The 27,719-nt window shown below is 55.3% G+C and overlaps 1 protein-coding gene across 3 annotated transcripts; it reads right to left on the bottom strand.

The window, feature by feature from the left end:
- Positions 1-1,722: 1,722 nt before the first annotated feature.
- CHST1 (carbohydrate sulfotransferase 1) lies at positions 1,723-18,009 on the bottom strand. 3 transcript variants are annotated; one of them, XM_021665627.2, is made up of 4 exons: positions 17,922-18,009; positions 5,386-5,472; positions 4,856-4,953; positions 1,723-3,829 (listed from the first exon to the last, which is right to left on the bottom strand). In XM_021665627.2, the coding sequence occupies exon 4, from the start codon at positions 3,785-3,787 to the stop codon at positions 2,552-2,554; it is 1,236 nt and encodes a 411-aa protein (XP_021521302.1). In that variant the 5' UTR covers positions 3,788-3,829; positions 4,856-4,953; positions 5,386-5,472; positions 17,922-18,009; the 3' UTR covers positions 1,723-2,551. The 3 variants fall into 3 exon arrangements, with proteins under 3 accessions (XP_021521302.1, XP_012307848.1, XP_012307849.1); XM_012452425.2 differs by lacking the exon at positions 17,922-18,009 and adding an exon at positions 17,223-17,369; XM_012452426.3 differs by lacking the exon at positions 17,922-18,009 and adding an exon at positions 11,938-17,207.
- Between the last annotated feature and the right edge of the window lie 9,710 nt (positions 18,010-27,719).

The following is a 27,719-nucleotide window of genomic DNA, read 5'->3' as shown; positions in this document are numbered from 1 at the left end:
CTGAAACCCTTGTGCACTGTTGGTAGGAATGTAAAATGGTTCCGATACTGTGGAAAATAGTATGACAGTTCCTCAAATGATTAAAAATAAAACTGCCACGTGATCCAGCAATTCACTTCCTGGAGATATAGCCAAAGAATGGAAAACAGGGTCTCAAGAGATACACCCATGTTGACAGCAGCATTATTGACAGTAGCTAAAACATGGAAGAAACCCAAGTGTTCATCTAGGGACAAATGGATAAGCAAAGTATGGTATGTCCATACAACGGAATATTATTCAGCCTTAAAAAAGGAAGGAGATTTTGACATATGCTACAACATTGATGAACCTTGAGGACATTACATAAGTGAAATAAGCCAGTCATCAAAGGATGAATACTGTATGGTTCCACTTACATAAGGTACTAGAGTCGTCAAATTCCTAGAGACAAAGTAGAATGGTGGTTTCCAAGGGCTGGAGGTGGGTGGTGAGGAGTTTGTGTTTAATGGGTACAGAGTTTCAGTTTTACAAAAAGAACAGAATTACAGAGCTGGATGGTGGTACATGACATTATGAATGTATTTAATGAATGGCACACCTTAAAAAGGTTAAGATGGTAAATTTCATATTCTTTTATTTTACCCCAATAATTTTTTAAAAAATCTATCTTGATTAAGCCACTATTAGTTAAGGCATTTTCTAAAGCTGTTGAACTGTCTACATCCTCCGGACCCATGTAAAATAGCGCAGGAGTGTTTCCTCAGGAAGCCCTTCTTCCAATTGGCCAGGACCCCTGGGGCTGCCTAATCACCAGAAACTCCATTGTTCCAGGACAACAAAGATGTGACCTGCAGCCACCCCAGGAACAGGCTATTTGCTTGGAATAAGAGCTGGGGAAGCTGCTTGGAGGAACCTGCTAGATTGCCAAGGAAGGGAAGGGAAGTAACCAAAGCAGATAATCCGCCAGTGTAGACACCAGTAAACCTGTACCAGTTGTTCAAATAGTCAAATTCTTCCAGGCCTGTGGGTCAGCAGCCACTATCCTGAGGCTCCCCTCCTCTTGAAGTTTCCCCTCCCTGGCTATCCTAGACCCAGACCCACCAACCAAATGGGTAACATTTAGCACAAGAAGGGATCCCGGGATGTCATTCTTACCTACAGCTACTCCGACTCGGCAAGCCATACCACTTGTTAGAGACTTTCAACATCATCCCTGGCTATAAGTTACCTGGTCTTGGCCAGGCGTGGTGGCTCACACCTGTAATCCCAGCACTTTGGGAGGCCAAGGAGGTCGGATCATGAGGTCAGGAATTCGAGACCAGCCATGACCAACATGATGAAACCCCGTCTCTACTAAAAAATACAAAAAATTAGCCGGGCATGGTAGTGCATGCCTGTAATCCCAGCTACCCAGGAGGCTGAGGCAGGAGAATTGCTTGAACCTGGGAGGCAGAGGTTGCAGTGAGCTGAGATCGTGCCACTGCACTCCAGCCTGGGCAACAGAGCAAGACTCTGTCTCAAAAAAAAAAAAAAAAAGACTGCTAAGTTACCAAGTCTCAACTGACTGATGGGGAAAAAAAACATCTAAACTCAGTGTTGAGGGTGACAAGAGTTCTGAAAGGCATACTTGTCATTTAATTCCACCTCCACCTCCTTCTCACTGTCCTCCCCAAAACCAGGAATACCCAGACCCTGCTGAGGCCCTCTTGTACCCATTCAGAACATCCCATAATCACACACAGAGATTATTGCACTCTTTTATTTACAGAAAACACAGATAAAGCATTTCAATGTTCATTTAGCAAACTGATCCAGTCTTTTTTTTTCTTTTTGGCACAAAGAAATATCACAGATGGACCCCAAGATCAATCAGAAGCTCATAAGATTCATCAGTCATCACTGGTCCAGGGGCAGTCACAAGACTCAGACAGACAGACAGCATCACCACAGACTGGAAACAGAAACAGATCCACGTTCACCTCACAGTAAAAACCTGCCTCACCGACAGGCAAGGGCGGGCAGGAGGGGGCAGTTTCGCTGCTCTAAGGGGGGAAGTGGGTGTCAGGAGCAGGAGGCAGGGATCGGGAAAGGATGGACACCATTCATAAATTAGAGACAAGTGGTCCTCTTGTTTGTATCCTCTTACCTTGAATAGTAAGACAGTGCAAAAACTAGATACCCAACCACTCATCCATTCAAAAGCTTGAGAAGTCACGTGGCCCCGGGTGCCTCTCCTCGCGGGTGCCCGTGTGCGTGTGTGTGGATGTGTAAGTGTGGTGCTTGTAAACATTGTCACTGTCCGCACAGAGACCCAACATCCGTGTGTCTGAATGGGGTGGGGTGGGGGCGGGACCCCACTTCACGCGCCCTCTGCCCCAGTGATTCCCGTCCAAGACGTAGTGCAAATTTCAGAGACAAAAAGGGACAGAAGGGAGTGGGGTGAGCTGGGGGCAGGAGGGACACGAAGATGGGGTGGGAAAGGGAGGGGGTAATAAGGCAACAGTTAAAAACGGTCCATTTTATCAAAACCGACACCGTGCGCCTCCCACCCCTACCCGCGCCGCCTGGGTCAAGAGAAGGGGCGGAAGTCCCGCTCCTCCACCAGGCTGACCGAGGGGTTCTTCAGCTCCTCCTCCGAGGCGGCGATCTTGTAGCCCAGCTGGGCCAGCACCTGCTGGCAGGCGTTCTGGGCAAATGCCACTATGTCGTAGGAGAGGCGGAAGCGCCACTTCTCGGCCGTGGCCGCCGAGTTTCGCACGGTGCCGTATTTGTGCTTGCCCAGGGAGGGGTCGCCCCGCGTGTTGTTCTGGATCCAGCGGGCCACGTGGCTGTCCAGCGGGATGCCCAGGAACCCGTAGATCTCCTCGGTCTTCTTCATGGGGTTCCGGGCCAGGTCCTCGTAGCGCACCAACATGTACTTGCCCTTGAGCCACGGGGGCCGCATGAGGCCGGTGGACACGGAGTTGGAGAAGTCCTCGCACACCGTGGTCAGCTGCGTCACGTCCAGGTTGTAGGGCTTCCTCCCGGTGCCGTACCACAGCCGCCAGAGCCGGTACGTGTCGCGGAAGGTCTCGCTGCGCGAAGCCAGGATGCCGCGGGGGTCTCGGACCAGCTGGATGACCTTGAGGTTTAACCGCGGGTCTTCCACCAGGGCGCGGAGGTCGTTCACCTCGGGCACGCGCACCGTCTTGATGGCCACGTGGCTGCGCTCGCGGCAGGCCTCCGCCGCCACCGTCAGGTTGAGCAGCCCGCACTTGCGCACGCAGTCCCCCTCCTCCAGGACCAGATCCGCTGGCCCCGGAGGGTCGCACACGGGCCGGGAGCAGAGGACCCGGCTGGCCCCGCGGCGGAATATCCTGTCGGTGGTGTGGTTGACCGGCGGCGGCTTGATGTAGTTCTCCAGGAAGTAGAGGTCGCAGTCGTAGAGGCTCCGCAGGAGGTCGCGGCTGGCGCCCAGCATGACCCGCCGGTCGGCCGGGCTCTTGCCCTGGGTGAAGCGGGGGATGAGCGTGTTCTGCACGTGGTAGAGGGGCTCAAACAGGTAGAAGACGTCCAGGTGCTGGTTGAAGAGCTGGCCCACGAAGGAGGAGCCGCTGCGCGTGGTGGCCAGGATAAGGATGTGGGTTTTGCGGGAGAGGTTGTAGGCGAAGGTGGGGCTCTCCTCGCACAGCCGCTCGGCCAGCCCCGCCTCTGCCAGCCCGGGGCAGGTGTGGAAGGACTTGGCGGTGAAGGTGCGGATGGCCGTGTACTGGATGGCAATGGAGGCCAGGGCAAGGAGGAGGACGGCCTTCCAGGAACATTGCATGGCTGGGCACCTTCATGGGGCTGTTTCTCCACGGGGCGAGGTCTGCGGGCAAGGGTGGCCGGCGGTCAGGCGCCTCCTTGGCAGGGGCACGGGCTCATTCCCTTGGAAGAGCCGGTCTCCAGGTGGCCCAGGGAAACGCCCGGCCCCTGTCCAGTGCTCGCCACACGCCCTGAAGACCTAAGCGGCTTCTACACTAGACTGCTGTTCTCTGGGGACTCTTGGGAGTTTTGGGGAGCTAAACAAATATTCCTTGCACCTCAGGATTTAACCTGCAGACAACTGTGGAAGCCTCCTATCCTGAACTCTGAGATCCTTAAAGGGGTCCCACCAGGCAAGAGCTTAACTCCCCAGACTCCGGCACTGAGGAAATGACCAGGACCTGCCTCAAACACTGCCCCTCCCCCCGCCAGCATCTCCCACCCCCACAAGCTGGCACCCGCCCAGTTCCCCAGATGGTCATCTTTCCTCTGTCCCCTGCCCATCCCTAGGGGGAAGGAGAGTCCATATCAGATGGCTCCATCTGATCCCAATCCCCTGAACGTGAAGGACCCCTGCAGACCGTGGTCGGTGAGCTGCCAGCATGACCAGGCAAGGTGACAATTGCGTCAAGCCCCCTCCAACTCATGGATGCAAGTGACTACTTACTCCAGATGTGAATTTCTGGGGCTCATGGAGTCTCTAAGAGTCTCTGGAGCAGAGACAGGGGTCTAGGGTCTGCTGACAGGCGACCCTTCCCAGCACCCAGGGTCTGCTCCTGGTCTCTAGGGACAAGGGTCCAGGCCCTGGGGTCACATAATCCCCACTGACACAGAGTGAACTGGCCTGCAAAGAAGACCGTAGGGAGTCAGGGGCCTCCACTCTTACCTCCTGTGCCCCCTCTGCTCGAGAAGGGGGACAGGGGAGGGATCGCGAAAAGCAGAAAGAGCAAAGGGGGCTGCTGAGAGTCCAGGGCCAGGAGCCCACCTGAGCATTCTGCAGGCACCCTCTCTGGAGGCTGGTTCAGCTACCAGACCTGAGTCGGGGCTGGGGCTGCTCGCGGGGAGAATGCAGGAGGGCTCAGCCACTTACCAAAGAGGGGCTGCTCCAAGCTGGGAAGTCCACAGCCACCAGAGTCTCCAGGTCCAGCTGGCCGTCCCAGCCAGTGCGGCAGCCCTGTGACCAGCAGACTGCAGGAGATGAGACAGGGAGGGAAGGGGCTCAGAAGGTAAATCTGGGGTCTCCGTAACTCCTCCCCACTCCTCTTCTGTGTCCTGTACCCCACGGTCTGCCCTGAGGGCCAGGCAATAAGGGCCCTGTCTGCTCCCCAGATCCATCACTGACTCAGCGCCCCAACCAACCCAGTGCCGTCTCTGATCCCCTGAGTGTGGCCCTCTGAGTCCGGGACGGTATCCCACTCCCTTCACCTTCCTCGCCTACTTCACCATATCCTCCTAATAAGCCGCAGTCTTTCTGCTCACAACAGAACCCAGCAGGCAGGGAGGCTGGCAAGGCTCTGCATTTTAAATCCATGAAACAATCCTAGCCCTTTAAAATTCAACTTGTGCAGCAATTCCCGAGGAAGGGGGTTAGCAGAAGTCAGCGAGGACAGGAGGGCTCACCCCAGGCCTCCAGGTCGAAAGGGCGCCGCCGGGCACGCAGCTAGGGAGAGAGTCTTCTTCCAACCACTCCGAAGTGACACCAGCTACCTGAAACTCAAAGCGAAAGTGGACCAGGGAGCATTCCTGACCCTGATGCTCCTCATGGAGTCTGAATTAAAACGCCAAGATCATCACATTACCTCAGTTAACGTCTGTTGTGCCAACCCTTCCCTGCATCGGCTCATGTCCTTCTAGCAAGAACCAGATGTGGAAGCCAACATCCACCCACTTCACAGGCAAGAAAGCCAAGGCAGAGAGGCAGAGGAACCGGCCTGGGCTCACAGGCCTGCTTTAACCCCCATCTGGTAGGTTCCCCAGAGCCCAGCTCTTTCCCGCTAAGGAGATTTGGCTTCCTGTTCCTCCAGCTTAAACATACTTGGCCTTCAAATGTGCATTCCATTACTGGCCCCAGCCCATTTGTGAATCAGCATGACAGGGACTGGGCAGGCAGATGCTTCCGAGACTTAGAGCATGTTCCTCTCCTTTGCCGTCTGGTCCTGTGGATCTGTTGGTTCATGGCTGATGGGGTGAACTCACGTGCTTTGTGAAGATTCTTCCCACACCCCACTATTTGGCATGACTCCTTTGGGAGCCAGTGAGTGGATCCTCATTTCCAAACCTGCAGCGCTGCCTGGCTCAGCTCACCCAACTTCTAGCACTGTGTTATTCCCTATAAGCCCCTCTGGGAGGTCAGATGGAGAAATCAAGTCCTGTTTTAAATACGAAATTTTACTTCCTTAGGAAATTTTACGTCTTTAATACCAGATCACCAAGTAGCAGTAAGAGGGAAAGGGGCACTTTAGATTTTTAGGAACTTCTCAACGTGATCAGAGAAAAACCACAATCTGACCACACTGTATCCCACCCCAACCTTATCTTGTAGAGGCAGAGGATGCTGGCCTCCATCAGGGGTCTGGGCCAGGTACCCAGGGAGAAAGGCCTCTCTGCTTTAAATGTGACTCCCCTGCAAAGGCAGGCCTGCTCTGCCCAAGTGCCCCAAAGCGAATGTGAATGCCTTTCCAGAAACAGACAGGGAATGTCATCAATAACAGTGCCAGGTCACATTTTTCAGTTATTTAGGAGTCTGTTCTTTGGCTGCAGCGACATTTCATTTGTATGCACTTCCTTTGTATTTACTCGCAGACATCTATCAGAACTCCACTATGTGCCGGGCACTGTTCTAGACGCTATGGGTAAAACAATATCAAGGAAGGCAAGCACTTGCTGGGCATTCACAATGTTCCTCCAAGGCATATGCTTCCTACATGGGCACTGCCTCATCATACCCTCATGCCAGCTCTATGCAGTTGATACTGTCACAACCCCATTTTACAGATAAGGAAGCCGAAGCCCTTCAAGGTTAGATAACTTCCCCAAGCTCACGCCCCTGATAAGGAGCCGGGATTCCAGCCCAGGCAATGTGCTGGGAAGTCCACGTTCAAATCCTCTTCCCTGATTCCACTCATACGCCACCCTCCTTGGTCCCCATCAAGACAGGAAACAGAACCCTTAAGGGGTGTTCACTTAACTCTGGAGTTCCAAAAGCAGAACTCACCCCAGTGTTTTCTTTACAGAGGAACGTCTTGCCCTCTTGCTGGGGAGAGGACCATTGAAGTTTCTTCCCCCAACTCTTCCTCCACCCAGAGAAACTTAAGGCCAGGACTAGAAGCTGCTGCTTCGCTAATAAATCAGGAGTCGCTGAAGCAGCTGGAAGTTATAAATCCCTAAGACGGCAAGACTCGGCCTTACAAGGTGGGGCCTGGCCATGGAGGAGGGGAACGTGCTTGAAGGCCCAGCCACAGGCCATTCCCTTGTACCCCTGGGGAGGGCAAAGCCAGGGCATGGGAACGGGAAGATGGGAGAAGTCCAGCCCTCCTGAAAATGCCCCTACTCTCCCAGCCTGGCAGAGCTGGTCCCAGGGCTGGCCAAGTGTCCTTGGTATGCTAAAGGCATCTGCCCTGGAAACCAAAGGCCCTGGGGCTAGGTCCTGTTGTTCCCAAGGAAGTCTTAGCCACTACAAAAGACTCCTCAATGCCCTCAACCTCCAAGCCAGACTGAGGACCCCAGAAACCTTCCCTAGGCTTCCAGCAACCTCTGGCATGGCTTCCCTCTACCTCTGCTTAGTAAAAATCCAACCACACCTTGGACTTAGGAGACCAGGATCTATCATTTCTGTTAGAAAGCAGACAAGTTGCTAAACTTTCACTCCCAGTAGAAAGCTCAGATTTCATTTTCAGCCAAGTTGAGATTAGGGCACAGAGCAGGAGACTGTAACAACTCTGTATTGGAGAACTGTAATTCAGAGTAAGAGCTCGCACCCTGAACCATGCCTACCTGGATCTGTCACTGAGCAGGCGTGTGGACCTGAGTGATTCACCAGCTGTCCCTGAGCCTCAGTTTCCCCATCCATAAGGTGGGCATAGCTACAGTAGTGGTGGTAAGCCCTGAAGGTCTTAAAGCATTTAGTCAACGCCAGGCATATAGATACAACCCAGCCTCTGACACCAGCCCTGCTGATCCCAGCTCAGCCACTTACTGGCTGCGAGACTTTGGCTAGGTTTCTTCATCCCTCTGGGCCTCTGTGTTCTCACATGCAAAAATGGGGATAATGATAACAAGGCTGTTGTGAGGATTCATTAGTACAGTGCCTGGCGCAGGGTAAGCACTCGCTAAATGTCAATATCATCATCAGTAAACGTGTGGTTTGCTTTTTGTCTCAGGGAAGAGCCTAGAACAAATCATCCCTCAGGCCCCAGGGTCTGGCTCTGCCCATGGCCCCTTCTTCCTGCGGCTCCTCTCCCGGCCTGGGAACTTCTTCCTGCTGGGCCACCGCAGTGGCTTTCCTGCTGCCCTCTAGTGACCACATCCTGTGGTGCAGCCTCGGAGTCCTGTAGTCTCTGCTGTGTTCAGAATTCTGGGGCTGTTGGCTCCAACCTGATGTGAGGATGCAACCAGCGGGAGGTGATGTTGCAGGATGCTGTGAGGTGTGAGGATGGCACGCCCACCCTGGCTGCAGCCTCTGCGCCGCGCACGCCCACCCCAGCCGCACAGGGAGAGCCCAGCAGCAACAGGCAGCCCTGCCTCCTCCCGAGGGCCTCTCCCGCTCATCTCACGGTGCTCTGGCAGGGAAGGAGCGCTGACCTAAATGTCACAGGCAGGATCGGCCCACACAGCCTCTGCCTTTCCCTACATGGGTGACCTTGCACTCACCCCCCGGCCTCTCTATGCCTCAGTTATGCCATAGATCCAGTGACAACTCAAGGGCCTCCCACCTCTAACCCTGGGGCTTCTATAATCCCAGGAAGGCCCCAGACTTCGTTCTCAGGCACAGTCGGGGCCACCCACACAGCAGACAGGCAGACCCTGCATTGGGAGTGGGAAAAACCCAGTCATCTTCCAAGAAGATTCTAGGGCTGGGCATCTCTGTCCCCCACCTCAGCCTGATCTGTGGCAGCCCTAGGGGGTGGAGGGGGCCAAGAAAAACCTCAGGGGTGCTTCCCTCTGCCAAGTTAGCCCCCACCTTGTGCTGTACAGAAATCCCATGAAACCCAGGGCTGAGGCCTTGTTTCACCTTTTCTGGGCCACAGACCCTTCGAACCACAATCCCTCCTCTGAGAAATTCCATTAATGCCCACAATTTTACACACACAATTTAGAAGTTCCCCAACCCTCTGAAAGTCCAAGCATGGGCACCCCACCCTTTCCTAGAAGCTTATTACCCCCTTCATTATTAGCTTGTCTGGGGGATTGTATTTCCAAACGGCTATGTCAGAGAAGCCTCCTCAGACATGAATACACTGATAGAAACAGTCACCCAGCATAGTTTATTGAGTTTCAAAAGCTAGGGCTAGAAAACACGTGTGCAACAGTACACCACCATTTCAGATTTTTTTAAGGAGATGGACATGTATATTTGTATATATGCATAAACAATCACTGAAAGAGCTGGCACTGAACTAGTAACGGGAGATGCCCCAGAGGGAGGGGCCTCAAGGAGACTGGGGTGGGAGGAGACACCATTTACACTGAGCTTTTTGATTCAGTTTGAGTATTAATTGTGGGGGACACAGTGAAGCCACTCCATGTAGGGACAGGTGATTGATGACAGGGTGCGGTGCTGAAAATCAGCCCCGGCATCTCACCGTGCCTCCCACCCTCCCCCCAGGGCACTGCCAGCCAGCGATCCCCACCGCCGTGTCCAAGGCCCCAGGTCGAAGGCACTGCTTTCCCACCAGAAACGGGCTCTGTCTGTTCAGGTGGGCTGCTAAGGACAGCAGGCAGCCGGGCACTGCTGAGACAGGGCCGGAGCTGAAATAAAGCTGGATTTCAGCGGGGGCTTGTGGCTGTGGGAGCAACTGAGCCCTAGGTTGGAGAGATGACTCTTCCACCAGACATTTCTTCCTGAAAAACTACTGTGAAGCCCTGGGGATTGAACAAGCAGCGCAGTGGGGTGAGGGCAGCTGGGGAAGAACCTGAAGGTCGTCTTTCCAGACAGACTCAGGAGCCATGATGGATGGGGCTCCAAGGCTCTGGGGTCCCAGGAACTGGAGCAAGGGACAAGGGAATGGGACAGGGAGGGAGGAGCTGGTAAACAGGCCTCTAGGATGGAGACTGCAGACGGGAAATGCTTACTCCCTGGCTCTGACGTAGCCAGCACTGATCCACCATCCATGTTTGTTTAGTTAAGGCTAAAACACATAAAATAGCAAGGTGTTTTTCTTCCTAAGGAAAATGAGGTGATGAAAATGAGGCAAGGCAAGGGGAAAACAAGAGTATAAGAGTCTGAAAGAACCAGAGGCCAAGTCAGTGTACAAGAGTCACACCATTTGTGGGCTACTGATCTGGGTCAGAGCTTCCTGGCAGCCAGTAGGAAAAGGGAAATATTTCATTTACTTCTTTCACAGGACCCATGAGATAAAGATTAAAGCATTCGCTCAAAAGATATCCAGGTATTCCTGACACTGAATCCAGTGCAAGATTTCTCCCGAGGGAGTTCTTACAGAGCCCTGTACGTGTGCCACCGTGAACCCCGTCCTCAAAACCTTGTACCTAAGAAACCCAAAGATGAGTTTCATGGGACAGTGTCCTAGAGCATCCTTCCATGTGGGCAGTAGGTCAACACACAATCCAGCCAGTGCGACCTTCCAGGGGGGTGAGCTGCTGGGGTCCAGACTCGGCCCCTGTGGTCTGGGTCAGCCCAGGGGACCCGTTCTCTTTGGGGTCAGGCCCACTTCAACTTGAAACACTGTGAGGTCTATGGACCCGCTCTCCAGAACCCGAACCACCACAAACATGGTACCTGCGAACAATCCCTAGAGTCCCCGGGCCCCACAGGCAGAATTACTACGTCTTCTGGGCACCTCCAGTGGGGACAAGCTCTCAGTCATGGTTTCCAAAACAAGCAACGGAGAGCGACTGGTCTGCTGATTTTTCATGGTCGACAGGGCTGCCCAGCTGCCTCTCATGAGCTCTGGTGTCTCCAGGGCAGAGCACGCCAATGTCCACATGACACCCCTGGATGTCTCAAGCCTCCTAGAAAAGGTACCCACAGGCAATCTGGGAGGCAGTCTGGGGTGGTTAGGCACCCCAGCTGTGGGCCACACAGGCCTGGATTTGAATCCGACCGCTGCTGCTTTTTTATGAGACCTTGCTTGAGGCACTTAACCTCTATACGGGCCTCACTTGTCCTTATGTAGGAAATGGGAGAAACGATCGCATATTTGTAATATGTGGGCAGTGAGGCAGAAGGCTGATGGATGCCTACAGTTTAACACAGTGCTGGGCACAGAGCAGATGCTTATTAAGAGCCATGAGCATGATATTTATGGACTACTAAACCCACAGAGGCACCATTGGCCTGGAAATGTTTTTGAAAGTTAAAACAGATGCCACAGCCTCCTCCACTGAAGCGCCAACAGCCTGCGTGATTAAAGACCCTGGCTGTTCTGCTGCAGAGACCTGGCCCAGGGTAAGGAAGGCACCTCACATCCAGCCGTGGAGGGTGCTTGTGGGGGCGGGGGGTCCCAGGCTCGACCTGAGGGGAAAGTTTTCCCCGGCAGTGGGGAGAGTGACTGACCTCCTGGCCACGACACAAGGCCCCAGTGTGCCCAGCTCCTCTGGGGGAGGGATGAGTCAGAAGGTCACGGTTCCCTGTCTCAGGCCAATCCTGGTATAGCCTGGCCTGCGGTAGGCGGGACTCTGCAGCCCCGACACTGGCGGAAAAGCCCCGGTTTCCTGTCCCCCGCCCCCACCGAGAAGCCACAGTCAGAGTTGGAATAGTACCGAGGTCCCACCCCCTGGACACCGGGGCTCCGGCCCATCCTCCCAGCCTCAAGGATGGGAAACATCAACAGGAGCTGGAACTCAGGCAGCTGCTGCCGGCCAGGCTGGGAGAGGGGCCCGCCTGCCTCTGGATCCAGGAGTCTCCAGCCTGGGCCACCTGCACATGAGGCCTGGTTGGCCCCATGGGGACAAGGACTGCGGGTGGAGAATGAACAGGACCCTGAGACTCACCTGAGCCTTGAGGCTGTCAGATGGGATGGAGGAGACTGCAGATGCGGATACCCAGTGGTGATCACAGAAATGGCTCCCTTAAGGGGATGCATCCCACAGGCCAGGTGCCACTGCCACCTTTCACAGACGAGGAGCAGTGAGGCTCGGCAAGTGTGGGAACTCAGTCGAGCATGCACAGCTAGTCTGTGGTGGTGCCAGGATTCAGGCTCAGCTCGAAGGATTCCCAAGCCCTGGCCCTAATCACAGAGCTTAAACCCCCAGTCCATACCCAAGAGCATCACTCAGCCAGAGGGAGGGACAGGGAGCACCAGGGTCAAGGTTGCCACCAGAGTCCCAGGACACATTGGTGCCAATCTCAACCACAACATTCACCCACAACCCAGATATTGACTCATCTGATACTTACTGGCCATCCCCCAGGGTCAGGTCCCTGGGGCACTGCTGGTGGGATTGGGGGCTGCCAATGCAGCCCTTCCTGGCTGGTTTCCCTGGCATACTGATGAGTGTGTACCATCTCACAGCTTCCCAGAGGGTTCTCCCTCCCTGGCTGAATGACACGAATGAAAATGATCCCAAGTGGGTGTGGACACGGGACTGCTGCACCTGATAGGCAGAAGCCCAAATGCACTGTGCTTTCCACACGGAGCTTTGAGTGGTTTTATGACCAGGGAGCCTAGGAATACTCAAATCCTATGCCTCCAGAAAGACACCAAAGAATGTCTTTATTACCATCTGGCCTGAAACAGTCTGGAATGGGGCATCAGGTTTGGGCTCTCCGCCCAGCTGAGGCTTCCCTGCTCTCTAAGCCGAAAGCTTATCACCAGCCCACAGCTGGTCCCAAGGATGCCTCTGGGCTGGGATGCCAGCAAGGCTCACCCTGTCACCCCTCTTCTGCTGGGTGAGAAGCATTAGGAGGGGCCACAGCTCCAAACGCTGGGCATATGGCCAACCAGATGAGTGTCTGGCCACCATCAACATGGCCCTCCATTGTAGGACACATATACAATGTCGGCCTAGCACCAAGGTAGGAACCTTTCACGCTTCACCTCATTGGATCTTCTCTGCAAGCCTATGGACAAGAATTACAGATAAATCCATTTCACAGGTGAGGGACTGAGGCTTAAAGAAGTTAAAGGTCCTCTTCATGCAACTCAGAAGTGGCAGGGAGACGACAGATTTCAGGCTCTGGGGGTTGTGTGTGAGAGGTCCTAACCTCTCCAAAGCTTTCCCTCAAGGTTTCCCTTCTACCCCCACTCTGACCCCCTAAAAAGTCCAAACCACTTCATTCAGCTTTTTTATCCTTTCTGTGTGTCTAAAATGGCTAGGAGCAGCATAACAGCGTAAACAGAGGGTAAACCCAGACCTTGAGTCCTGGGCAGCCTTAACCCTTTCTGATTCTCAGGTACTCAGGTGAAGGGAGGTCACAGTCCTCTCCCAGCGCAGGCGAGGGTTTTAAATGGCATCAGGCATGTAAAGCTGTTAGCATAGTGACTGGCACGCAGCAATCTCTCAATCAATGGCACCTTCAGAATGTCTGCAGCAGGCTTATCTGTCTGTTTCACCTGCCCTGTCCATTTCACCAGGGCCCCCCACCTCCCTCCCCCTGCTCTCTCTTATCCCCCCTCCCCAAGTGTCTAGCTTGGGGCCCCCACACACACTGCAGGGACTCAGTGGGTCCTAAACAACTCGCTGACACTGGCAGAAAACTCAGGAGAAGAAAAGGAGCCATGCCTTCTTCCCTGTCCCTGGGAAGGAGACAGCATTCCTGACAATTCCCAGCCCACCGCCTTCCAGCTCTAATCAAGGAGCAAACACAAAGAGGGAATCTCTAAACATTTAGAAAACGCGGGAACCCTGTGCCCCCATGCGGCACCGTGGGGATTTATAAAGAACAAATCATGCCTGACAAACTTGATAGCTTTCTTGATAGAATTACAAGACTGGTAGATGAAGGAAACGCAGGCAGGGTAATATATCTTGATTTTTAGCAAAGCATTTGATACAGCGCCTCGAGTAATCTTACAAAATTAATTCAAACAGACTTGGCCCTAAGCACTTGTCATGGGGCATAATAGCAGGAGGGGGCAGGTCCCAAGGGCCCGGAGTGGAGGAGGCAAGCCCAGGGGAAGGGGCTGGAGGGCCATGAGTCTGGGAGTGGGAGCAGGGCTGCCAAGCCTCAGCATTGGGTCAGATCTTATCTAACATCTTCATTAATGATCCTGAGAGAGGGAGTAAACAGTTCGTTAATGAAATTTGCAGAGGATATTAAGTTGGAAGGTGTTGTGAACACCAATGAGGACAGCAAAACGCTCCAGATGGACCTGCGGTGGGTAGAACCTTGGCAGGAACCTGAGAGTTCACAGGGGGTGTCCAGGGAGATGCCGGGCAGCAGCTGGGGTTGCTTGGAGAGCCAGCAAGAAGGGAAGGGGATCCCCAGGGCTGGTGTGTGGCTGAGAGAGGCTAACACTAGCTTGGGCTCTGGCCATACAGCCAACCCTAGGAATCTCAGTTTTCCCATCTGTGAAATAGAAGGAAGGGCTGGCAGACAAAGAGCATGCTTTACAGCTCTGACAGCTGGTTGTGATGGGTGTGGGGTGTCGTTAAGGAGCCTGGAGCTGAAGCCCATGTTAGAGGAGGGGAGGAGGGAGCCCTGTCATGGAGCAGGGAACCTGAGGGCCATGGAGTGGAAGGCTGCAGTGGGAGAGAAGGGCCGGTGAGGGAAACGGGCTGAGGCATCAGTGGCACCCAGAAGCTCCCCTAGCTTCGCTCCTCAATGCTGCTGAGCAGGCAGTGACAGGGAGCCCTTTGCCCTGCCCCAGCAGGCAGGACAATAGCAGATCAGCAGCTGCTCAGGCTGGAACCCAAGACTGTCCAGACTCGTGGGGTATGCTAGGAACACCTAAGTGCTAGAGTTCTAATTTGGGGTTAGGAGAGTGAGCAGGATCTGTTACCTTTCTGAAGAGTTCCCTGTCCCTCTCTAGCTAATCAAGACGGAGATAGATGCTTCTCCAGCCAGATGAACCAGCCCCTCCAGGATCAGGAACAGTGGCCTGCCCCACCCCAATGCCTTCACTCTGTCACAGAGGGCCACCATCTCTGCCTGGACCTCTTCTGCCCCTCCCTGTCTGCCCCAACCCCAAGGGGCTCCAGGGCCAACCCCTCCTATCTGGATTTGCTCCCAGAAGGCTCCTAGACAGGTGGGGTCTGAACAAAACCGAGGGCTGCCTAGCACTGTGCCAGGCCCTCAGGAACCTGAAACAAATGCTCTGTAGAAAGAAATGGCTAGCTGCTTCCCAGCTGGGGATGTGCTGGGGCCGTGGGGGAAAGCCTCTTTCAAAGCAGGAGGTCGGCCCAGCCAGATGTCAGGACCACCTGCTGGGACCCAGGGTAGGGATCTAGGTGAACATGCTTAGGGAGTTTCTTCCAATGCCCTGACTTAATTCCTAGGAATGATACACTGGAGCACTTACTGTGGCACCATTCTAAGTGTGTCTCATATATTACTGCATTTGACCTTCACAATAACTTGTCAGGTAGGTGTTCTTTTCTCCATTTACAGAGGGGGAAACTGAGGCAAGGAGTGGTAGCCATGAAGGTCCATGGGAGAAGCAGCAGCCTGCCAAGAGCCACAGATGCAGCTGAGCAGCTCCCAATGATGGGATCCCAGTGGGTGGGGAGAGGCAACCCCTCCTATGGGGAGGCCAGAGCCTTGCCCACCCCTCACGGTCCCCACCGAAGGGAGTTGGTCCAAGTCCCGCCACACTTGTGGAGCCTGGTTTTACTATACGTTTCCCTTCTCCCCCACCACAGCCGCTACACCGAGTCCTCTGAACAAGTCTGTTTCCATGGAAACCATACAGTGACTCAGGGCTTCGGGACCTTCTCTGAACCAGATTATGAATATCAAATGCTCCCTCCCCGCACCAATGCAGAGTGGAGTTGGGAAAGTAAAGAGAGACCCACAGTGGGCAAGGGAGGGAGACAGGGAGATAGGCAAGGGGAATCCAGGAGGAATCTGAACCTGGCCCCCCAGGGAGGGCCTGGCACTTGGCGCCCTCCTGCAGACTCAGTGGAACACAGAGGTACTCCTCCTCCGATGCAGCCTGACACACACCCCTCTATCAGCGCGGTCAGCACCGCCCTTGCCCGGGAGCTAGGGCCCTGTTGGCAAGGAGTTGGGGGAGAGTGGTCAGGGGGATACATCCTTCTCCCAGCAGGGGCCTGTGCCTCGCAGAGATGGCTCAGGGGGCAGGACAGAGGGAAGCTTGACTTTGGATGTTGGGGAGGACTCTGGCCAAAAGCATTGCAACTGCTCAGCAAAGAGGGAGATCTGGATTTTAGGGGAAATGCGTTTCTGCTTTGAGATGAGGAAGCCGGGTGTTGAGTCAAGGGGGCTGGAGGTGGCAGCTGGCCATGATTTCAAGGACCCAGAAGAGTTGGAGGAATGATTAGCAGAGACTTCCTCTCCCTGGCCCCCCTCCCCTCCCACCCCACCACCATGGAGTAGCCTGGCCTAGAGCTGCTCACCGCCAGGATGAGGGTCAGGCAACAGGAAAATGAAAAGTGCCGCTGTGCCAAGCTCCTGGCCTCCTGCAGGGGTTCAAGGCCCAAGGGCAAATCCACCCCCTCCTTTCCTGGGCAGCTCCCTAAAGACCCGGGAGGGAGGGGAATGGAATAGGTTGGAAGCCTGATACCTCCCTGGTGAATGCAATGTGTGAGTCATGACAGTGAAAGCACTTTGAAAAAGAAACAGGGTCATCATGATGCCTGGAAGTGTCCCTGCTGCCGAGGACAGGAGCCCGGGAACTGCCTGCCCAGGTAAGGTCTCTGACTGAGACATCAGGTCCCTCCGCAAGGGGCTGAGGAGCCTCTGAAGGAGGTACCTGGACAGTCGGTTCCCACCTGCTTGCCTCTGTCATCCCTGTGCTTGTCAAAGCAGTTTCTCCCAGCCAGGGTGCCTGACTCCTGCACCCAAGCCTGCCCCCGGCTCCTCCCACCCCTCCAGAAGATGCTGGGCTGAATTTCTGTCCTTGACTGGACTGCCACCTCCCCTGCCCCAGCCTCCAGCTCCCTGTCAATGGCCCAAGCCAGTCTTCAGGCACCTGAACCCTAGGAGTGGCCCTTCCTACGAGTCCCCTGCCGAGGAGCAGTTTTAAGTCCACCAGGAGGAAACCGGCCCCAGGGCTGTGGAAAGCAGTCCTGTGAAAGGGCAGGCCCGGGGTGGGGGAGGGGGCACACCTGAAATCAGGCCAAGGTGCCACCCCAGGACGACCCCCAGGTCTTACCTTCCTCAGGTAGCCTGGCCTTTTAACGCCCAGCATCCCAGCTAGGGCTACTCTGGGCCGTTACCGCGAAAGCCAGCACTGGGTCCCTGGAGCCTGGGAGGGGCTGCTCCCCGGGTCCTATCCAGAGAGGAGCGGAAGGGTTGTTCCGGCTTCCCGCGGGGGAGTCTGCACCATCCAGCGGCTCCGGCTGCACAGGGGCCCAGCTCATCGCAGCGGGCTGGGTGCGGAGGCCCGGCCAGGGCTGGGAGCAGGAAGCAGGGAGCGGCACCCTCGCCTCGGGGTGCAGCCGGGTTTGGAAAGTTGGTGCGAGCGTGGGGACCTCAGGGTCTCAAGGCGCCTCCGCAGCCCCAAGCCAGGCGGGCTGTGGGACGGTGAGCCCGGAGCAGCCCCGGAGTGCGCTCCGCAGCGGAGGGGAGCCGAGCGCCTCGGGGGCTACTGCGCGTCTCAAGTTTGCTGCCCTCCTCGAATGGGGGCAGGGAGGGCTGGGGCGATCACGGCGCTCACTGGCCAGCAGCCCCGACAGCCCCTTCCTGCGCCCAACACGCCGCGGTCCCTCGCTGCCGCTACCCCTCCGCGCACCGCCGGTAGCGGCTGTCCCCGAGCAGAGGGGCGTCTCCCACCGCGCCCGCGCCCCTCCCGGTTGCTGCGGCGGAGTGTCCGCTCCCGCCCGCCCCGGAGCCCGCCGGGCCCGGCCAATACCTGGTTGGGGGCGCGCCGGGAGCAGCTGCAGCGCCCAGCGCCGGCTCCATCCTCGGGTCTGGAGTCAGGGTCGCCGGGGGCCCGCGGGTGGCGGCGGCGGCAGCAGCGGCGGCGGCATCCTCCGCCTCCGGCACCCTCCTCTTCGGCCTCCCTCCTCCCTCCTTTTCCTCCGACTCCGCGCGCCCCTCACGGGCCCCTCTTCATGGCCCGGGGGCGCGAGTCCGGGGCGGCTAGAGCAGCGGAGTGCGTTCTCCCCGGCCGGGCGCGGGACCCGGGGCCGGGGCTCGGGGACCCAAAAGACGCCGGGCCAGGGGCCGTGACCCGGAGCGCCGCAGCCACGGGCGCCGGAGGAGAGCAGCAGCCGCAGGCTCCGGAGCCTCTTGGAGCGCCCGCCCGCGTCCCCGAGCCGAGAGCAGCGGCGGCAGCGGCGGCTACAGCGCCGAGCGAGCGGCGGGCGCTGCGGTGCCGACTCCACCCCCGAGCCGCCCTCCCCTTCTCCTCCCCACCCCTTCGGCGCGCGCCCTCCCGCCCCCCGCGCCGCCCCAGCCACGAGCGCCCGGACACCCCCTCCGCAGGCGGGCTCCGGAGCCCGCCCCCTCCCACCCTCCGGGGCAGCCCCGCCCACCCCCGGGCTTAGCGCGGCTGGAGGGCAAGGGCACCGGTCTCTGGCTCTGGCTCCTCGTCCGCGTAGCCTCCCTCCCTCTCACCCCCGAGGGCGCTGCTGGTCAGGCCGCCGAAGCCTTTCGCCCGAGCGCCCCCCGCTGCGGAAGTCCGGCTGGAGCCTCAGCTTGGCCCTGGCCCTGCTGTCCTCTACCTCTTCCACCGCCAGTGGCACACAGGGACTTCGGAACCCAGAACCGAAGCCAACCACCTCTGAGTGCAGTACCCCAACACACATCGCTAGCCCTTCATCCTCCCCGCCCCTCTGCCTCTCAAGGGTGGGGATGAATCATTTCTCCCCGCGGCAATTGTCCCTCTTGGGCAGAGTCACCGAGTGTCTTAATGGGATCTTAGAGTAGGTTTGCTGGCTGACCGTCTTCCAGGCCGCTCCTCCGCCCTGCTCACACTCTTCCTTCCAGACTGCCTACGGCCTTCTAGGTGGAAATCTGGAGCCACCACTGCCCTTAGGGGTGAAGGATGGGGACAGAGCTGGCCAGCGGATCACCTTTGTCCATTATCCTCTGCACAGATATTGACTGAGCATCTTCCGCAGTCCTGGCCTCCATGGGCACCAGGGACTGGTTGGTGGAACTCTCAGAGTGGAGTAGTGGAGAAGCAGGTTGCATGGGCAGAGCAATACCATGTGATCAGTGGCCCCTCGCTGGAGAGGACAGCCAGGAATCCCAGCTCTGCCACCACATCTGATGAACGAGGCTGCCTGCCCCAGGGGCCTGTTTCCTCATCCGGAGAATGGGAAGGTGCTTAGGCTGGCTAAGCCTCTGATGCTCCTCAGTTCTGACCAAATGATTATTTCTGAAGCAGGGAAACTGTCAGCTTCTATCTCCACCCAGTATCTCTGATTCCCATCTATAGCTAGTCCATCACTCCTGGACTCGGGGGCAGAGCACAGGGGATGGCTTGAAAACTCCAGGAGTTCTGGGAAAGCCTCCTCCCCGATGTACGGGCAGGCAGCCGCTGCCTCGTCCCACACAGTGAACCACAGCAGAATGGTTAGCACAGCAGTTGATCAGAGGAGCCTGCTGTGGGTTTGCTTGGTGACTTTGTGTGAGTGATCCAGCCTCTGCAGCTCAGCTTCCTCATCTAGGAGGCAGAGGTACTGGTCCTCAACCCGTAGGGCTACTGTGAACACTGGAAGGTAATGTGCGTAGAGCACTCAGCAGTGTCTGGCACTGAGGTGAGTACTTAATAATTGCACAGTGTTGTGTTCAGGTTAGCCAGGAACAAACGTTCACTCGCTCGCCGAGAGGAGAGCATCACAGCTGTACTTTCCTAGAGGATTGGGGTCTCAGGTCATCAAGAAAGTCTCCCTCTCTCCACCCAGAGCAGATGGTATGAAGGCCCTTGCCCCGAGGGTCCCAATAGACCAAAGGGTCATTTTTCTTGGTCACAATTGCAAACTCATGACTATAAACTCCTCACCCCCATCTCTGCCCCCATCATGCTGGAGGGGCTGACAGCACCTTCCAGTGTGCGTTCCTGTAGCCACAGCACCTGGGATGGCAGGGTCAGTCCTCAGTCCTGACTCCAAAGGCTACCAGGTCTGTTTCTCCACCTGCCCTTCCCCCCACCCGCCCACCACCGCCCAGGGAGTCCTGGGATGCCTAACAAAAGTGGTGCTGACCTTCCAAAAGCCAGGACTTCATGTTTCAAAATCCCGACTGTCCCTCTATAAAAAGCCAAGCTCTGATAGCCTTGGGCTGAGCCATCAGAACCTTCCTTTTCACCCAGAGCTAATCCCTCCCCAAGTTTTCAGCCTGACAAGAATAGTGAGGGTTTAGAGAACGCTTTCTCTATCTTGCACTCCCAGATCCAGCACCTCATTTTTCAAATTCTGATGTATTTCGGGTAGAGAGGAGGGAAAAATACATCTGGCTGACATGAAAAGATTGGTGTGGTTGTAATGTAAAGACAGAGTGGAATTTGGGAAATTTTGGAAGAACATTTAAACTCTAAAAATAGACAAAAGACCCGCTCTCAGAAATACGAGGACTGTGTTTCCAGTTTCCTGGAATCCCCCACTTGACAAACGCGGGTGTTTTAGAAGCACCTATGGTGTGCACTGCACCGTGGCAGGTGCTCTGGGGAAACTGGGAGGGGGAAACAGAAGCAAAGGACTTGTGCTCAAGGAATTTGGATCCCACATGATGAAGCAGCAAAGAAAAGTCACTACAAATGTAATCAAATACAAAAAATTTAGCCTTGGAAGTTAGTGGAAGGTGGCGCCTTGGAGGATCATTCAGGGAGGGCTTCCTGGAGGAAGACAGAGTTGAACTGAGGGCTTGAGAGATGGTTGGAATGTAAAAAGGCAAAAGAGCAGGAGAGCCTGTGGAAGGAAATGGCAGCTGGATGGGCTCATTCATGGACAGCAGGAAGATCAATATTAGCGACTAAGGTTTGAGGTCTCAAGATGGGCCAGGCACTGTGCTGTTTGCTTTGTGTGAATTATTTCATTTAACCCTCAAAACAACCCCTTGAAATAACCATTGTCATTCCCATTTGACAGATGAGGAAACTGAGAGCCGAAAAGTTTAAGCAACTTTCCCTAGTTTGCAGAGCCGGTGAGCAACAGCGCACCACAGCAATCTGACTGCAAGCACCTGGGCACTCCGCTCTGCCATTCTGGCCAGGCTGGCTTAGTGAGGGTGCCTCAGGGAGGAGCTGGAGGTCAGGCAGACTAAGGAGGCCAATGGCAGGTGGCAGGGCCCTCAGAAACCCTCAGACAGAGGCATTTCCTGAAATGCAGCCCCCTGGCCCTCCTAGGGAGCTCTAAAATGAGATATTCCCTCATCTCTCGTCCATATGCAGGTCCCTAAGGTAGCTGGAAATTTGTTAAGGGATTTGGGGGCTCAAGATGCCGGTTTTTTAATATATTTCGACTGTCCATGTGGCGGTGATCTGTGCCACCCACCTTGTTACTTCAGTCTGTTCTGGGAGATGGATGGCCCAGGCTCTGATTTAAGATCTGCCGCTGCAATCCTCAATTTCCCATGTCTCACGGGGGACAGTGACAAGGCAGCAAGCGCATGGAAGACGGCTCTTAGCTGTGCCCAGACTTCAGGCCCAAGAGCCCACCAGCATCTGCAGAAAAAGTTCCAACCGGAAAAACCTGGCCAAAAACAGCCAGACCAGTGGACATTTCCCCCAGGTGATGTGGAAGCCCATTCATAAGAGAGCCGGAGGGGCCCAGACGCGAACCGAGCCAACTCCCTCACCTCATAGTTGGGCAAACTAAGGCCCAGAGAAGCTGCATGACTTACCCAAGGCCATGCAGGAAGTGAATTGAGTCTCCAATTGGGTCTTTTTTTTTTTTTTTTTTTTTTTTTTTTTCAGGAAAAGGCCTCTTACTTACCTCCTGTCCCCCAGTTCTGCCCTAGTCTGGATGAATTCCTTTTCTGGATGAATCAATAGACCTAAACCTCTTTGTTGTTGAAATAAAACAAAAAAGGGGAATGGCTCATGCCTATAATCCCAGTACTTTGGGAGGCTGAGGTGGGTAGATCACCTGAGGTCAAGAGGTCGAGACCAGCCTGGCCAACATGGGGAAACCCCATATCTACCAAAATTTAGCTGAGTATGGTGGTGGATGCCTGTAATCCTAGCTCCTTGGGAGGCTGAGGCAGGAGAATCGCTTGAACCCAGGAGGCGGAGATTGCAGTGAGCCGAGATGGTGCCACTGTACTCCAGCCTGGGCAACAGAGCGAGACTCCATCTCAAAAAAAAAAAAAAAAAGGATGGGGTCTTACCTCTGCTAGCCACTGTACATATGATCCCATTTCCCCCTCGTATCATCCCTGAGGGTCACTGGGTCCAAGGTTGCCAGGCTTGCCAGCTCATGGATTCAGAAGGCCAAATCTCACTGAAACCCCTTTCCTTCCCCACCAGGTCCTCCAACCAAAGCCCCTTGAAAAGCGACTTCACCTACAAGGGTTTCTGTAAATCCCTCAAAGGGACACTGAGTTACTCCCAGACCAGCCTGTCACCTGCATTCACCTCTAGCATGTTCTCTGCTCCTGCTCTAAGAAACTGCCAGAGACAAAGCAGCCACTTGAAGGAGTGTCCCCTCCCAGCCTCACCGCACTTCCCTCATTATGACCCTCATTGGGAGCTAATGTTCAAGCCAAGGGACAAGCCCTAATGCTCCCATAGCCCCAAGCCTAGGCCACCAGAAGCAGGGAGAATGGCATCTTCCCCAACACAGAGGCCCTTGGGCTCCAGGGCCCCAAAAAGCATGACTGCATTGCCACAGTGTCCCAGGGCCTCTCTGCAAACAGCCTGTCTGGCTGTGGCTGCAACCTCCAACCCTGGCCTCAAATCCAGGCCAAGGAGCCTGGGAGAAGGGCACCCTTCCCTGTTCCTCCTTCGCCAGTTACAGAACCAGATAAATTAGAGGATGCCAGCAAATCCTGACAAGGGGGTGGGGAACAGAGAAACTAAGGGCTTGGAGGTAGCCACACCAGGATTTGAACTCCTATCTTGTGACCCCAGCCCCTACACAACACACCTGCTGCTCAAACTGCCCCAGCCCCAGGCTTCTTGGCCCTCCTGGGACTGGTAGGTGGGAAGGCAGGAGCGGTCTGTGCTGGGGGAGACTTGATCCTCGGCTCATCAAAGGAGGCTCCACCTTCTAGGAGTTTCGTCTTTCTTCCTCTGACCTCACGGGTCCAGTCTAGAGCTTGCCAAGGTGAGTCTCTTCAAGTCCCAAACTTCTTGGGAGGAAGGAGAGAGCAGAGGAGGCCAGATGTCCCTTCTTTCTGGGGAAGGAGCCTGCTCCAGCTACCCTCTCAGGAATGGGTCCAGCACAGAAGCTGATCTTCCTTAACCTATTCTGCTGGCCATTGCCACACTCTCCTCTGTGGCCCGAGAACCACAGTGCACAGTGCTCTCGGCACCCACTGCTTCCCCCAGCTGCTCCCTAGAGCCTTCTTATGGTGGGAGCAGAGTGGTGGCCATAGGCCCGGGTTCGTCTTAGGAAGGCCCCCATCTCCCACTGCCCACCTCAACACACCTGGCACCAGGGCACATCCTGAGACATTCAGCCACAGGGCCATGAGGAGACAGACTGACCAAAAGCAAACAAGGCCGAAGACAGGCCCCCAACCCTGAGTCTGATCTAAAAATATGACACAGTGAATATCTCACAGGGCCTGGGGCTGGGGAGGTGATGGGAGTTGAGGGCGGACTACAGAACAGGATCGTGGGCTGCAATTAAAATTCCCATCCTGGCTAATTCCCGGGCCTCCGTGGGGCTGTTTCCATGGCAAGGGAGGCTGGCCCGGAGAAGGCAGGCTCCGTGCAGGGCTGGGCTCCCTCCTCTGCCCCTGCCCACAGAAGCCTCAGCCCTGGGCTGGGCAGTTCCAAGCCAGATCTGGGATACAGGTCAGAATGTGACAAAGTGCAGGCAGGGGCCCAGGAGACAGCCCCTGCTCCCAAATTCTGTGGGCAGGTGCCCAAACTGGCAGGGAAGGAAAGGAGGGACAGTGTCTGTCCCCAGGGAGCCATCCCGTGTCATGTCTTAAAACAATATGAAGTCACTAGGTCCCTGGCCTGGACTCTGGGGACATGGGCTACCTGGAGCAGCCAGGTAGCAGGAAGGAAAAGGCAGGAAGAAACCCACCCTCAGGAAGCGTGCGCCTCATCTAAAAACCCTTCCTGCCACCAGGGCCCTTTGATCCCCACGCTGGCCTCCAGGCAAAGCTCCTCCTTGTCCTGCCTCCCACCCACTCACTTCTCACGCTGTCACCCCTCGTCCTCACTCCCTCTTGCCCACACGGGCTCATTGCCTGCTGGCCCCCAAGGCAGCCCTTTCTGCAGCCCTGGCTACTGCCAAGAAGGCTGGAGGCCCTTCTGACAGGTTCCCTGATGAGCAGGGCAGAGTGGGCACTGAATCTCCACAGGTGACATCAGAGGTGGTAAGGTCGGGAGAGAGATGCCAGGGCTGCCCCCAAGGCCTTGCCTCTGAGGAATCCTGGACAGATGACTGGTAATACCAGTACACAGAACTCCTGCATCTGGAGAGTCTGGCCAGCAGAGGCCACCACAAGTCCTGCCTCCTGGGGTTGTTCTGGAGCCTGGGTTCCCTGGGAAGGGAGGCCTGCTTCCAGGTGGTTCCCTTCGGGCTGCTTCCACGGGGCCTCAGGCTGCCCACACTCATTCATCCCAGGAGGGAAGAGAAGAGGAGAGAAGTGAATTCTATTTCACTTCCCTTCTCTCACCTAGTCCCATTTCTGGTCTGCCTCCAGCCTCTCCGCTCCAAGTGCACCATCTGCAGGCGGCCCCAGCCCCTAGCATTCAGGAGCCAGTGGGCAGCTTGGAGAATGGGAGGTATCCTCAGGCACCCTGCCCAGTCCCAGCCTCAACTGGCGCTCCTTCCCTCCTCCCTCTGCAGAAGGAGGGGGAGTGGGTTTCCCCACCAGGTGTGGCCAGCCCTTGGTCAGGGGCCCATGGGCACCTCCCACTGGACAGCCCAGCCCTGATCAATGCCACACAGGCTGGCTCCAGGAACTCAGCCCAGGAACAATGTGGCTATTCACTCAGCCCAGGCTTCACACAATGACCCTCTTGGTCTATCTCCTTGGCTAGACGGTGTGTGTGAGTGTGAGCGTGTGTGTGTGTGTGTGTGTAAGAGAGAGGAACTGGAGGTAACTAGAGAGCCCAAACAGAGGCAGGAGAAAGTGCCAACCAGGGATTTCATGGTAATCATGCCGGTGTCTATCCTGTGTGCCAGGCACTGTACTGGGTACTTGCGTCATCCTCACGACAGCCCTGCGAGTCAGTCCCCATAGAACCCCATGTTAAAGCTAAGGAAACCAAGGTAGGGTCACAGAAGTCGGAATGACAGGAACATGACATCCTGACGGTGGTGTCTTCTAGTCTTATTTGGGTGGTGGTCCCATGGGTGCACACTTATGCAAATGTTCATTGTGCTGTCCACTGGAGAGATGCCCATTTTGCTGTCTGTAAATTATATTTCAGTAAAAAATAAAATAAAAATGATGTTGCATGAACATTACCCAGCCCTGATTAAAGAATGAGGAAGCTCTTTGTATGCTAATATGCATCTCCAGGATACACTATTTAATGAAAAAGAGCAATGTACAAAACATTGTTTTGCAGCTAAGTAAAAGGAAAACAATGCAGGTAAATAAAATTTTTTTAAATATGCAAACACGTATTTTATTTTATTTTATTTTGAGACAGGGTCTCGCTCTGTCACCCAGGCTGGAGTGCAGTCGTGAGATCACGGCTCACTGAAGCCTCAACATCCCGGGCTCAGGGCTCAAGGTATTCAAGTTATTCCTCCTATTCCTCCCATCTAGCTTCCCAACTAGCTGAGCATTTTTTTTTTTTTTTTTTTTTTTGGTGAAACGTGGTTTCGCCATGTTACCCAGGCTGGTCTCAAACTCTTGAGCTCAAGCGATCATCCTACCTCAGCCTCCCAAAGTGCTGTGATTACAGGCATGACCCATCATGCCCGGACCTGCGAACACATATTTTAAAATAGTATCTATACACATCTGCTTATCCACCTAGATTACCTCCAGACAGACACGGAAAAACCACACCGCCTGTGGAAGAGCAGCCACGTGGCCTAGACAGAGGCAGGAGGAAGACTTTCCATCATATACCCTTTTTCTTAACCCATGGGAATGCATTACTTATTCAAATATTAAGTGAAATTAAAACAAACAATAAAACAGCAGCTGAGTTGCTGATTCCCAAGCCATTATATCAGTTGCTTCAGTGCACTTAATTCCAAAGCAAATGGCCTCTCCACGCCTCCCACTCCTCTCCAGCCTGTTTCCCTTTCTCCAACCCAACCACACAGCGTCTGGTTGTGGCTACCCAGGTGGGGAAAGGTCATGGCTGGTCTCCACCATGGACCCTCCAGAACCCACTGCTTTCTGAGAGCCAGGCAGCCCTGCCAGGGCCAGAACCCCCAAGAAGCTGCTAACCTCACAGAGCCAAATGCCCTGCTGGCTCCTGAATGCAGTGGGTGCTATGGGGTGGCTGACAAATCACTGGGACCTTCCAGCTCAGGGTGACTCCCCAGGTCCCCATGCAGCCCAGTGGTCTCCACCCTACTGTCACTGCCTCCTAGGTTCCCTCCATGGGTCGGCAGGCAAACCCAGCCCAGGCCCGGTCGTGAGGAAGATCCCAGGCTCGGTGGCATTCAGAAAGCCAACTGTCAGGCAATGAGTGCAGCAAGAGACAGCCCTCCTAGAGGAATGCAAGGCTTTAGCTGACACAGCTAAGCCTGTCGCTTTTCAAAAACAGCCAGCTTGGTTTACAGTCCTGGGTTCAAATCCCAGCTCTGCCGTTTCCTGGCCACCAGACCTCAGACAAGTCACTTATCTCATTGTGCCTTTGTTTTCTCATCTACAAAACGAAAACAGTGACACCTACCTGTTGGGATTACTATGCCAGGGAATCAGATGCTGATGACCCCAAGTCCTGAGCCTGTAACAGAGTAGGGGAATCTTAAAGAGAAACACTCACCACCCCTGAGAACCATGATCTAAGCAGAGCTTTACAGCAGTTTGCAAAGTGCTGCCTGAGCACAGCCTTCCAGAAGGAGGTGATTGAGAGGAAGGCCCTGCCCCAGCTGGGGCCCCAGGTCCCTCCTGGCTTCCTCCCTGCCTGTGGGTTGTCAAGAAGGGTGTTAACAGGCCACAGAGGGCCCAGGAAGTTGAAGGATTTGGGAATTTGATTATAGGTCTTAGGGCTGGGAGGCCACAAAGCTCATGGGGCAAAGGGGCCATCTCCAGGTATCCAAGAGTTACCATGAAAGTAAATAAATAACTAACAGGAGTGTGGGAGGGCCAGGGCTCAGTGCCGCGTATCACTGACACCTACCTGGCTTTCCCTCTCACACCAGATTCTCGGGGGCGAAGCTGAGTTGCTTTGGGCAGATCACTGCACCTCTGAGCCGTATCTGTGCAGATCCCGTGGACATCCGCGCCTGCACTCGCTGTGGACTGTGAATACCTCTGGTGGTGGCAGCAGTGCCTGCCTCCCTCGCTCCCTGGGGTGGTGTCTCATGGCCCTCTGCAGCCCCCGCTACGGCAACATGAAGGATCACCTCTCTGTGTCTGGGTCTCATGGTGGATGTGGGAGAGG

The sequence above is a fragment of the Aotus nancymaae genome, unplaced genomic scaffold (genome assembly GCF_030222135.1).
Source record: "Aotus nancymaae isolate 86718 unplaced genomic scaffold, 86718_ANA_hifiasm-v0.15.2.pri h1tg000059l, whole genome shotgun sequence".
NCBI lineage: Eukaryota > Metazoa > Chordata > Mammalia > Primates > Aotidae > Aotus > Aotus nancymaae.
Note: the sequence above shows the minus strand (reverse complement) of the source record. Positions and strands in the feature narration are given on the sequence as shown.